General features: G+C 39.5%; 1 protein-coding gene across 2 annotated transcripts in view; it reads right to left on the bottom strand.

Annotated features, from left to right (window-relative positions):
- The window catches only part of LOC126259710 (zeta-crystallin-like), a 164,747-nt gene extending 151,181 nt beyond the window's left edge, over window positions 1-13,566 (bottom strand). The window contains exons 1-2 of one of the 2 annotated variants that reach the window (XM_049956684.1): window positions 13,102-13,566; window positions 12,682-13,026 (exon numbers count right to left, since the gene is read on the bottom strand). In XM_049956684.1, the coding sequence (XP_049812641.1) occupies window positions 12,682-12,921 (240 nt within the window). In that variant the 5' untranslated portion in view covers window positions 12,922-13,026; window positions 13,102-13,566. The remainder of the gene's footprint in view (window positions 1-12,681; window positions 13,027-13,101) is intronic. The other variant, XM_049956683.1, reaches the window with a different exon arrangement.
- Window positions 13,567-14,132: the final 566 nt, after the last annotated feature.

The raw sequence follows: 14,132 nt of genomic DNA, 5'->3' as shown, positions 1-14,132 counted from the left end.
CCTGCTGCACTGCCAGCAGTTGACCTAAGTTTATTCAGTTTCAGAGTCAACAAACAGAGCAACTGCTTGAAGTGATGAATTGCTTCATGATGGCACAAATGACTTCACACAAGGTGCTGGACCCAACAGCAGCACCACCATCTGCATATGTGCTACCATTTAGTGAGTTGGACAAGGCAAAGAAAAACTGGACAGAGTACCTCACACAGTTAAAAGTGCGCATCACATACAAGGTATTGACAATATTCTTATTTCTTGGCCACAACAGGAGTTACTATCGCTTGTGCGCAAAATTGTTTCCCATGTCCCACCCTGAACTAGTACCATATCAGATCCTATAGCAGATGCTTTCAAAGTATTATGAGGACAGGTTATAAATGGCGGCTTCCCCGTCACAAATTCTTTATGTTGCATAAGCAATATGGGCAGACATACCGTCAGTTGGCGAGTGAAGTGCATGGCCTTAATAGACAGAATAGATTCAAATGTGACTAGCATGTGACACCACAAGTTGTGATGCCATCAGGCACAATATAGCTGACACTTGAACTTGGGAACAGGCTTCTAAATACCTTGACCCTTCCTTGAAACAGGTTCTGCAGATCCTAGGCTATCAAGAATCCTGCGAAAGTGCAACAGACAGTTTGCAGGTAGCACCTGTTTGTTCTGCAAATAGCCATGACAAACAGGCCTCACAGCAGGCTCACAAACAGCAGCACGGCCAGCCACAGCCACAGTGCTTGCGTAAACACGTCACATCGAGCACAGGGTGTGAAGTCACATCTTCACTATAATATGGCACTCGTACACCGATCTTGCCCCTCATGTGAAGTGGTGCTTTTTTTTTGCAGCAAATGAGGATATGTAAAGTCTGTGTGCTTGAAGAAGCACACAGCTTGAAGAAGTCTAAGTCACAAACAGTATGTGGTATGTTTTCAAAGCCCCACAGAGTCGTAATGAAAAGCAACAGTGTAACAGCCATACAGAAAAGGCTCCCAACTCATCTGCAGTGTTAAATGAGGACATTAAATTTTTTGTGTCTCTAACTACTGCTGGACAAGCAGTCCATTTGCAACCTGGCACTGGAGTTTCAGTGATTTTGTCCAACCATAGCACTTAAAAATTGCTTGACAGACCTAAGTCGTGCATACTGCGCCACATGCTGATGGGGTATAATGGCCAAGACATTCCTGTCTCAGACACTTGTAGCCTTCCCGCAAATTTCTGAAACCTGCTAATATTTTTGGTCTAGACTCTTTGTTGTTTTGGTCCTTAGGGCAGTGTTGCTAAGTTACATGCAGAATTTTAGGATTTCTTTTCTGACAGTTTAGGCAAAGCAAAAAATTTTTTTGCCCACGTCACAGTGAAGGACAACGCATGGCAACGTTTTGTTAGAGCTCATTCTGTTCCTTACGCTCTTCAAAACCATGTGGCTTACAAAACCACCACTTTGCAAGAGTGTGGGGTTGTAGTACCCATTATTGCCAGTCAATTGGTGTCCCCTCTTGTTATTCTGAAGAAGCCATCCGGTACACTCCGATTGTATGCTAATTTTAAGAAAACAGTGAATCCTCCAACAGTGACTGACAGCTATCCCTTGCCACGCCTGGAAGAAGTGATGGAGAAATGTGGTGCCGGTCATTCCTTTTCTAAAACTGATTTGCTTGATGCTTACTTGCAATTCTCTGAATGAGCCATCACAACAAGTCTTTGTCATTAACACTCATCTGGGTCTCTTCTGATGTCCGAGATTGCCGTTTGGCAGTACTTCTGCACCTGCTATTTTCATTGCTTTCTGGAGGAGCTAACTGCAAAAGTTCCTTTGTGATCAAAGTATTTAGATGACACTGTGGTCTCAGGTAGCACTCTTTAAGAACACATTAGTAATCTTCACACTGTGTTTCAAATGTTGTCTGCAGCTGGTATCAAATGTAACAGACACAAATGTGTATATTTTTCAGAGTGAACTCGAGTATTTAGGACTTGTCATCAATCTTGCTATACATGACCATCCACTCCACACAATGTGTAGTCTGTGTTAGGGAAGCTCACATATTATGTCTGATTTATTCCTAACGTTGCTCAGATCATGGGTCCCTTACATAATTTGCACAGGAAGAATGTTGCTTTTGTTTGGTCACAACAGTGTCAGTCTGCTTTCCAGAAGATGAAAGACATTTTGCATAGTGACCGATGCCTTGTTCATTTTGTGGTAGTTTTGGCTGTAGGTGCCTCGTCTGATGGAATCTGTGCAGTTTTACCACTTAAATTCAGTGCTGTTGATAGGCTGATTGCCTTTGTTTCAAAGTTGTTGAAGAAAGCTCAATGTAATTATTCACAAAATGAAAAGGTGGCTATCGCCATTGTCTATGGTCATTAAGTTACACCAGTAGCTTTTTAGCACAAAATTTTACTTGTTAACTGACCACAAACCTCTACAATCTTTGTTTAGCCCTTCTCAGCCAGTCCCAACAAGCACAGCCCAGAAGCTGCAATGGCGGGGTCTTCTTTTGTCAAATTACCAATTTGTGATTGTGAATTGGTTCACTTCTAAGCATGCCAACACGAATGCTCTTTCTCATCTCCCTGTTGGCCAAGATTTCACATTTGTTGAGTCCTCTGCTTCTTTTTGCTATGTTGATTCACAAGACACACATGCTTTGCATAGCTTTCCTTTCAATCACCAGAGAATTGACCAGACCACAGCAGCAGTTCCTGATTTGCAGATCCTGTTGCACTACATCTGCATTGCTTGGCCACTTTCAGCCAGACAGATTCGTAGCTTGGTAGTTCGCCAATATTCTGCCCATCGGCATACCCCCGCAGTTCGCCGAAGTGTTATTTTGCTTCACACCAATAATGACCAGCCACGTGTTTGACTCCCCAGGTTCTCCAGCCTAAAATGCTTCATTTGCTCCACCAAGGCCAATGGAACATCGTTCACAGTTGCAGTGGCGTGATCTCATTGAACAGCACCGTCTGGATGCACAAACTGAACAATTTACTTCACAGTTCCAAGCCTGTGCTGAACATGTCAGTTCCATCTCAGTATTTCTTTGCATGGCCCAAACCTCAAGCACTGTGGCAACATTTGCACTTGGATTTTGCGGGTCCTTACTGGAATACAAATTGGGTCATAGTTTTGATGCTTTCAGCAAATTTCCTTTCATGGTTCCTATGCACTCTACTAAGGTTCGTCCCACAGTCGAGGCCTTATCGTCAAGCTTTTGTCTCAGGGGTTTGCCTGAAGTGATTGTTTCTCACAAAGGACCTCAATATGTTTGAGTTGAGGTGGCTTCCATGAGTTGAGGTGGCTTCCATGAAGGTGCATGCGTGATCCTACTGGCGCCACTTGTGCACGCATTCCATCGACTCTGGCTCTTGTCGTATCATCTTTGTTCGGTTGCGTACTCCCTCTGGGGCTGTGTTGTGATGAGTGTTTTGTCGGACACGGAGCTGGGCGAGTGTGCTGGAGTACCTGGCATCCTGGCAATTGCAGCGAGTGAACTCCATTGACCGTTTGGGCATGGGGCTCATGTTTTCCTGCATCACTGACCATTGCTACTGGCAAGTTTAGTGGGCAAGCAGCAACTCTCTCCACATGCAACCTGGTGACGACATGAATCAATCAACTGTGGTGTGCTTAATACGCTAAGATGTATTGAACAAATTGTTAGCAACTATAAGCAGCAGGGCAGTATTATCCGGTGCCTACCTGGAGTCCTGAAGTTATTGGCACTTTGGCATTTGTTTTGAATTATCTATGAAGTCTGTTTAGTAAGTACCGTACTTAAAGATTGTTAATTCTGCCTAGTGTGAGCTGACCAGGAAGCCATATATTTTTTTAAAAATGCCTTCCAGTGACCCCTTTGGGGCTGTGTGTCTCAGTCTGAAGATTTCCTTATGTGACAAGCTTGTATTTTGCAATGTTAATCTTGCACTTGAAATCATGGATTGTTATTATTGAGTATTTGATACTGTTGATTGTAATTTCTGTATTGTAGACCACATGGCCCTTCCTGGGGCAAGTTTGGCCTGTAACAAAAGTTGTATGCGCTCAGTCTAAAGGCATGCATGTGTGGTCCTGTGTGTATGCACGACTCTTACTCCATATTGACAAGGCCTTCAGATTATAGTTGTACAGTTTAACCGGCTATCCGCTGTTTGGTGCATATCCCAATTACAGTGTCTATTAGCCCCTAAGAAGCCCCCGTAAATGTATACGTCGATTTTTTAAATCTTGTTGGAATTAGTATGTAATTATTCTTTTAAATGACCTTGTACATTGCTGGGAAGGTTAACTTGCAGCGTTATGAGTGGGCCACTCCCATACTATAGTTTTAGTAGTTCAATTTTCAATTGCCCATTTAAGTATTACTGTGTATGTTAATTTTTATCAAATCTGTTTGCCATCTGTTTTTTGTATATGTTGACAGCCCTGCATTGGCAGCAGCTGACACATTGCTTTTCTGTTGGTCCCGGGCAGCAACACGTTTTCCTTTTGTTTTGGCGGCTTTCCCATCATCGCACGAGGTCTAAGTGCTGGCAAGTCACACAATTCTGCGGCTCTCCTGTTCCAGCCGCAAGTTGAATAGTTTGTTGTTATTCTTGTGGTATCGTGCCATGGTGGGGGGTGTCACCAGATTAGAAGTAATTGAACCATGTAAGGCCCTTGTGAGCATGTGTTGGAAGTCCTTGGCCAAACTGAGCACTAAGTTTCTTCATTTCTTTAAAAAATTAAGAGTTTAATTGTCATCATCAATTTAATTGTGTTTTGGGGGCCTGGTTGTTTATTTAAGTACTTAATGTGGTTTATGTGGAAGAGGCTTGTGGGCAATCAGTGAAGTACTACTGTTGATTTGCTTTTACATCTGGGCAGCCTTTGGGCAGCTTTGCCATATCTGTCTATATGAGAGTAGAATAACCAGTGGAGATGTATGCATTTTAATGTATTTTATTTAATGTTTGCTGAACTTTTATTTGAGTCCTGTTGAGGGATTAGCCCACACTTGTGATTTATCTGTTGAGCCTGAGTGCCACCACAGGTTTATTTAATTAATTAACTGTTGTAATATTTCTGGCTTTGCAGCCATCAAATTCGGCTACAAGAAGCTCTTTTTAGAGCAGTTGAGAATGCAACTGTTGCGAGATGACGTTATCTGGTGTGAGGTACCGATGACAGACAGTTTGCTTGGTACGGGTATCGTGAGAAAGACCACCCAAATTGTGGTCCTCCTCTATGATTGGCTGCTACATTTGGAAGTTGCGCACCAAAACGGTAATCTTCTATTATTAACATTAGATGAACTAAACTGCACATTTACTTGAATTTCAAATTAAAACATTTCTCAATAGCGCACTATCATTCCATTGTTTCACAAGTATTAATAAACAACAGAACAATAAACAACTGGAAAATGAAAAGGCAGATGGAACACTTTGGTGATCTTTGGGTCGCGCATAACTTGGATGGCAGGCGTAGTGGTTCGGCTGTAAGATGAGAGCTCATTCGGCAGTCTCAGAGGACAGACATGTTGTTCATCGCGATATCAGTTAAGACTTAGTTAGCAATGTCTAGTGTGTAAATCAGAACTGGTACAACTTTATTAGCAACGTATATTTATAAAAATATGCAGTTCATTAATTTGTTGAAAAATAGAAATCTTTGTAGCTCTAAAGTGCAGTTTCTAGTGTTCTGCCAATAAGAAGCAAGTGGCAACCAAACGTTTATTAGAACTTCTGCATTCCACTCTGAGTGGTGGAAGCAAATCGGCACCTCACATGTACTGCAATCTTGGTACAAATGAGATCAGTGACACGTCATCTGTGGTAACACAGAGGTATGAAGAAGAGAAATATTTTTGAAGAAAGAGATTTGTCATACACTTGTAAATATCACTTCTCACTCTAACTCTCTCTTTTTCAACTTGCCATACTGTTTGTAGTCCAACCACCATTTTGTTGCACAGTTGACATTTTTTGAGTACTATTTGTAATTTTATGTATAATGCAAATGTCCTTACACATTGTGAATATAATTTTAAAATCTTAACTATTTGTACATATGAAACTTCCTGGCAGATTAAAACTGTGTGCCCGACCGAGACTCTAACTCGGGACGGTCGGGCACACAGTTTTAATCTGCCAGGAAGTTTCATATCAGCGCACACTCCGCTGCAGAGTGAAAATCTCATTCGGGAATTATTTGTACATATTTCACATGAATCTTTGTTGGCTCATGATTGAATTGTTATTAAACAAAAATGTTTGTTTGGAAATGACAAATAACGCATCAAGTTGGGCCATCCCTCCATGTGTTTTCCTTAAATTAATCCCAATCCTTGTTCTGGATCTTAATTGGCAGCAGAGCGTGGTTTTGATCCATGGACCTCTGGGTTATGGGCGCAGCATGCTTCCAACTAATTGAGATATCGTATGAATAAAATTACAGAAGTTTCTCAAAAGTGGAGAACATTCTCCATTTTTTGAAATGAGGTCTGTAGCATATTTCGAGCTAACTAAAAGTTCTGTTGAGGCTAAGTTTTAGCAAATTTTTTTAGCGGAACTGACAGAATTTATGTTTTTCAGAAGGTAAAAAAAAGATATATGTAACCTGGAGAAATACTGAAAGAAGTAGAAGTTTATACAGGTTTAACAATGAAAACATATTTGGCTGGTGAATCGCTTTCTTTCCAAAAATCATGAAAGAAGAGGAAGCATCCTTTCAAACAAAGTGAAAATGGAAATATTTTTGCACTATTTAGCAGACTTAAGTTTTCAGGCTGGTGTAGAAGACTTAGGCTTACCCCAGACAACTGTGTCACTGACATTTTCAGATGTTGGTTGGTTAGTTGATCTGAGGGAGGGGACCAAACAGTGAGGTCATCAGTCCCATCTCATTAGGGAAGGACGGGGAAGGAAGTCGCCCTTGCCCTTTCAAAGGAACCATCCCAGAATTTGCCTGATGCGATTTAGGAAAATCGCAAAAAACCTAATTCAGGAGGGCTGGATGCGGGTTTGAACAGTCATCCTGCCACATGTGAGTCCAGTGTGCTAACAACTGTGCCATCTTGCTCGGTTTCAGATATTGTTCATCTTGTTACCCAGAAAGCAGCTTTGTGGATCTGATTTCTTTGAAAGAACTGTAAATCGTGTAGGCCTAAGTTAAGTGGCAATCAAGATATCAGTTTCCACGTATGGTGGGGGTCTTGACTGCATGCACATATCAATCATGGAACCTTCTGTACATGGAGATGAATATATTCAATGGAAGCTCTTTCCTAGCATCAATGTGCAGGCAACATGTGGTAACAGCGAAACGTTTATTAGTGTCAATGTTTCATTCATTTCCTGTATATGTACATGATGCTAGGATATCAAGAAACTCTGATGTATGCCAAATGCTAAGAAAGAACCAGTGTAATGATTTAATTTTAGGAGAGGAAGGGTATAGCATTGCATCATGGTTAATGACAACATTCCAAAATATGAAGCAACTGATGAGAAGGCCTTCAACAGACTCCAGCACGACAGAATGAGGATGTTTTAGAAAATTCAGTGGCTGAGATGATTATTACATTAAATAACTACAGTGACAGTGACACTTCAAGCACCTGTCATACTGACAAGATTGATGTCAGTGGGGCTTTTCTATTATCACCTTAGAAATGACACACAGGTGCATCTAGCTGCATGTTTGAGAGCGCAGTTTACAACGGTAAGTAGCTACATAACAAAATTATATTGTTCCAAGTTTTGAAATACCAAGGTACTCTTTTTTGTATTGTTTCTGTTCTTTCTCCCAGTGCCAGTTGGCCTTCTTAAGATATGTTTTCTCACAGAATTAATATCATTTGATGTTATGATAGAAATACGGTGGATCAAAAAATTAATAACTGGTTGATTAGAAACTTAGTGAACTGTTTCTGGCAATGAAATTGCACAGGTGACCTCTTAGTACTTGATGCGCAAGGGGACCACTGTGCTTCACAGTTAACCAAAATTATCTCATGTTAGAAAACTCTAACAAAGTTCAGGTTTGGAGTACATGAAAATGCAACATATTCTTAAGATTTTGTTTGCAAAACTGTGTTCACTCAAATCCAATAACAAAAAATATTTCTGCATCTTGAAAATTCAGTAACATCATCAGAAATTCGTTTTTGTAAACTGCCTGCTTATCGTCTTAATAATTTGTTGCCGCACATAAAACTAAAATCAAAACATAGTTCAACTCTTCCAGAACACACTGATGCCAGTTCCGTATTTGCACATTGAAAAGTTTGCCTAGCAAGGTAAACGAAACGTACGATTATGGATAGTTCTGTGCCTGATGTAGCACACAACACACACTGAGAAATTTCTCAAGAAGGAGAGGAGGTGGTGGGAAAGAGGTCCCTGGTGAGAGAATATGCTTCAAAATTTTTACTCATATTAAACTGAGAACTTTATCAGAGATCTCCTTTTGCTCTGACATCTTCTCCAGTGAATGTTCTCTTTTTTTCTTCTACAACCCAATGTGTGATAGATATTAAATTATACAACCAAGACAATAAACTGAAAATTACAACAAGCAAACACTTTTTCCAAAGCAATTTAAGAGACTGGGTGATGAGGTGTGAAGGAAGCAAGTACTGCCATGCACTTAGAATGCCTTTGAGAGAAGAGTAATGTGAAGGAAATAAGCTCTGCCTCGAACAATTGAGACTGTCAAAAGACACTTTGCGGAATTGCAATCTCAACAGGATGCAGAGCTCGTAAATATATAGGAGAAACTAAACATAATTAAAGATAACATAGGAATGCTTTCTGAGATGAACTTTCTTGGTGAGTATGCGTGTTTTTTTTTTTTTTTTTTTTTTTTAAATATGGAATAACCGAGCTTGCCAATCAGACATATACACACAACCACAAAAAATTTTCAGAACCTTGAACAGAGATGCTGCTAGTGTGGAGGTGCCACTTTTCAGAGGCGACACTTCAATGATACACCTGATGGAAGGCTTTTCAACTGCTGCTCAGAGGTTCTCATTACTGTGATTCTGAGTACAATACTGTCAGCAAATCACAGCTGGTAAGCACCTACCCACGACCAAACCTGCCCACAGTTACAAGACATGTACAGGGTGCTATGTTCCCATGTACAGGGTGCTATGTTCCCACAACTGCCCAGATCGTCTTTCAACTGACACAAAATAATTATCATTACTTGGTAAAGACAAGTAATAAGTTATGCAAGCAAAAATTCTGTCTGACAATGTTCTGATTACCTCAGAGTAATAACTGAACCTCAGGAGATATTACTTTGAAATTTTCACCAGGAATACTATAGTTTTATTTTAACTGCAATGATAGAAAGTTGTGAATTGTTTTATAAAATAACTTGAAGGCAAAACAGAACACACTGTGTGAGAAAATGATGTATTGTATCTATAGTCCCCCGTAATCCTTCTAATTATTATTGTTTGCAAATGCCATATTCAAGTAAATTATTTTATAATCAATAACTAACTTACTGATATAACTTTTCCAGCATGATACTAATCTGTATTCCATTACTGTGGAAATAGCTTCCACAAACAAATTGCTCAGTACAAAACTGGCTCCCATTTTGGGGGTGGGGGGGGGGGAGGGGGGGGGCAACTTAACAAACTGTATGCTGCAAAAATTAACACTAGCCTGCTGCAAAAATTAACACTAGCCTATTTACGACTGTGCTGCTAATCAGAAAGGAGATACAAATTTTCCACAGAATATAACTTTATATAATTCTGCAAATAATACATTCACACGACTCAAATAATATGTTGCAGTAGCTAGTACGATGCGTTTCACACTTTTTTCCTCTCTCATCTCTGGGGATTGCCGGTAGCCTGCTTGTCACATAAAGGAATTTGTATAAGTTCTGAATTTTAGTCAAGAATCCAAAGTCTTTACAGCTTCTATCTTTTTTCTTATGGGCACTTGCATCATCATTAATTGAAAAGATGTCTCAGTAAGCCAAATGTCTCATAAAAAAGTTATTACAACAGCAGTTTGGGTGTAAAATTCCAAGTTTATCAAAGAGCATTTTTATTACCTAGTTTTGCAGGATGAATGTCAATTGATTTTTGCTATATTACACCAGAAAATAACTCTGTAAATCACCAGATACTAAAAGTGTTTCTATTTATAGGCCACATAACAAAATAAGAGTTGTAAGCACTCCTAATTATTTTTTTTTATTTTTCTCCTGCATCACATACAGAAAATACACAATCAGGTTCAATGGAGTGGCATATGAATCACAAGAGACCGGTAATCCTTGTTTATACTATGCACAACAGCATATGGTCTGCGTCAGCATACCTCCAGTGCCACAACTCTTCTCCACCACACTGCTTCACTATCACAACTAGCAAAATCATTTTATGACCTTATTACAATGATTCAACAAAAAATGTGGATGTGTGACTCGAGAAATACGGAACTCTGAAAAGAACTTTCAGTTCTGGAATGGTGGTCCGTGAAACTGACCCACTTGAAACACACCTATCGATTATATGACTGGGCATATGAAAAAAGTGTTATTTTCACAGCAAACTTGTGACCCACTAACTTCATTGGTGAAGTGGTGATTACGAGTTCTCGTCTATAGAAAGAAAGGATTGACTCAAGTCTTTGACGCCACTTAATAGAGTACAGAGAAACACTCAATATGAGTCATTGGCTTTGACCAGTGACATAGGAAACATGCGACAAATGCTGTAAACAATATGGTGACTATATCATGAAGTTACTAGCGATTTTTCCAAATGGGCTAAGCTACAGTTCAGTCTGTCACCACAACAGGTTGTTTTAATATCATATTTGTTGGCTTCACCAATTCACAATCAAACCTGGATCTTGAGCAAAGCTACAGATCAATCTGTCACCACAACCAGCTTTTTTTCTCCCCATATTCATTGGTTTCATCAACTGACAATGAAACTGTGAATAGATGCACAAAAAGGTGTTAGGACACCAGTCATTACCATTATGACACTGGTCAAAGCCAACAACTTTTATTCAACATTCCTACTGACCCCACTTGATCTACTCAAAACAAAACTGTTACCTATCAACCTAACATGAACCTCAGGATATGCCACAAATTAGTAAGTCACCACAAATAAGACTCCATTTTCCCATTCACTGGCAACACCTACACACAACTAAATTGCCATCTTTCAACCTAACGCAGCCCTTGGGCTAAGCTACAGATCAGTATGCCCCCATAACCTACAATTCAAAATGTAATACAATTTTTTCAGTGTACTGTTCTTGTAATGTCTGCACACACATGATGTAACATGTACAAGATTATTACTTCACAGATCAAAGCTTAAGTCCAGTACCAGTAGATTCAATCAAATCATAAGCGACACATGCAAAACAGCACACTATGTCAAGAACCTAATCTTAATCCTTATGATGTTTAGAGAGTTGTTTATTGTATGGAAGTCAGCAGGTCTTAAGTCATAATGCTGCCATGTTTCACTCGGATACACATGACTGTTTCTTGATGTCTGCTGTATGCTCTCTACAAAAAATCCAATAACTGGTAGATTCAACAAAGAGTCACAATTCACCAAAAACTGAAGCTTTAATAGTGCTACTGGTACTTGTCTGACATTACCCAACTACAAACTCAGTTTTCTTCCAGCTCTTATACTGTTCAAAACTGAGTAACCATTTTATTAATGGCTACACAAAAACATATAAGTGCACTGATGAGAGTTCGTGACATGTCTACAGCACAGCTTAGATGCATCTAGCGCAAACATTTCTTCTCCAAACTACTGATCATATGGTGCTATTTTTCCAACAGTATTATCTGAAATGGAACAAATTAAAATTTCCATAGCCTGGTGTTCCTTGTTCCAGATCTGCAGAAAACAATGTATATGTTGAAGCAGTGGAAAACAAATTTAACAGAAAATAATCTACCTTCAATGAATGTCAACTTGAGTAGATTTCCAATAACAACAGGCTAACATACAGAAACTGGACCCGAAGAGTGCCTATCTCTGTAAATTAAAAACCAATTATGTTAGTCGATTTAAACTGTTACATACAGTAACCAGGTAATAGCTATGTAGTGGAGCTCCCTTGCATTTTTTGTAGCTTATGTCCAAAATATGTCAACATTACACATTAAAATACCCGTCTGGGACTTTTCCATTATCTAACCCAAGTTTTCTGAATTTGCCTAGCAGTTTTAGCTTTTGTGATGAAAAGTGTATTAAAAATGGCATGAAAATAAACATTACACTGCATTACAGATCACTTTGCCACCACGACTAAGATGTCGTCGAAGGGCAGAATTTAACCATTCCTTGTGGCATATGAATGGACTCTAGCAAGCTCGCATGTTTTGGATATCTTCTTTAACAACCTCTTTTGCTACTTCTACACTGCTCTATATGGCTGGCGAGGGAACAGTCGGTAGATATAACATTCTGAAGCATGTTTATTGACACATGAAAAAGTTAAATTGTGAATAACGTATACATACTGACAATTCATTTAAGATACGGTACCTTAAAAACGAAGTGCAAGATAACAATGAAAATTTCAGGGATTGAGAGCTTTACTTTCACTGTGTATCTCGTCTGGGTAAACTGTCTATTGTTTTAATCAATTAACACTGTACTGTCATACCTTTAAACCTTGGACTCCATCTCCTACTTTCTCAACAACGCCTGCTGCCTCTTTGCCCAGTATGGCTGGAAGTGTCGGCAGAACAGCAAATGATCCTTCCCTGATGTAAGTGTCGACAGGGTTAATACCAGCAGCATTAACACGCACGAGAACTTCGGATTCGCCAACTTCTGGTATGGGCACTGTCTCCAGCTTAAGCGCATCTTTACTTCCAAATTTATGAATTCTTACAGCTTTCATATTCAAACGCTATCGAGTCTGAAAATTGGTAAAGCTGGTCACACAATCTAATTGTTAACTTCCATTCGTAGTAAACCACTACATTTATTTCTTGTGACGAAACTCCTGAATACATTAAAATTTTTGTTAACTACAATGTTTAAGCACTCAAAACTACCATTTGGTGACTCTAATACTTACAGTCAGAAAAGGTGACCGAATTCACGTACAACACATTTACGATGCAAAGCTGCGTCACTGTGCTTTACGCTTCTTTATTTCGTATACTCTAGCACGCACTTTGCCGCACGCGCATTTCAAACCAAACCCAAAACAAACTACCCACAGCCTTCGTCAGTCATATTTCGATCCACATTGTCAAAGTCCGAAGAAAACGGTGATATCGTCGTTCCGTTGTTATACAACCTTCATGAAGATATTGTCTTAAAAAACTCACAAATCGCGCTAGGCTACTGTGTAGCATATAAGCTGTAGTAATTCAATCAAAGTGACGTAGAGCTGCTTGAAGTGTAATTAACAAATGGTATCTCTTCTTAAGTTCGAAGTGCTATAGACTCAACTAGACATAGTAACTTAGCAAACCGCAGTCACACATTTTTCGTCTACAAAGTGCTATGCGTCTTCAGTTAACAAAGATTTTTGTTGTCAGTAACAATGTTAGAAAGAATCGGAGCTCAAGAAGGCGGTGGTTGAACGAACACTCAGAAGAGTGGATCTATTTTATAGTTCCTACGCATATTCAGTAGGCCCTGACAGATGCTGATTACAGACTGGTTAACAAAAAAGCCAATAAGTGCGACAAAAACAGGTACGAAAATAAATTCGCTGTGTACTGGACCTACCAGTAATCTCCGATCACATAATGTAAATAATTTACAAAGTGGTAATTTCTGAACTGATTAATTATCGGATAGAAATATGGGGCTCTGCTGCTGACACAGGTCTACATATGAACAGAATATTAACCCTGCAGAGAAGAGCAATCACGATTATCCATGGACTAGGGCACAGAGACTCCTGCAAGGAAATGTTTGTATATCATAAATACCAAATAGTTTACCCGTTGTAACCTTATGAATTTATTGCAGTTTTCGGTGTCACATCAAAACAAAGGAACCAAGGACTCTGACATGCATGGCTACAATACAGGAAAGGAAGACTGATACTACAGACAAAGAACTAAACTAAAATTAACAGATCACAGTCAATGC

The sequence above is a fragment of the Schistocerca nitens genome, chromosome 5 (assembly GCF_023898315.1).
Source record: "Schistocerca nitens isolate TAMUIC-IGC-003100 chromosome 5, iqSchNite1.1, whole genome shotgun sequence".
Taxonomy (NCBI): domain Eukaryota; kingdom Metazoa; phylum Arthropoda; class Insecta; order Orthoptera; family Acrididae; genus Schistocerca; species Schistocerca nitens.
The sequence above is the reverse complement of the archived record's forward strand: the minus strand, read 5'-3'. Positions and strand labels throughout refer to the sequence as shown.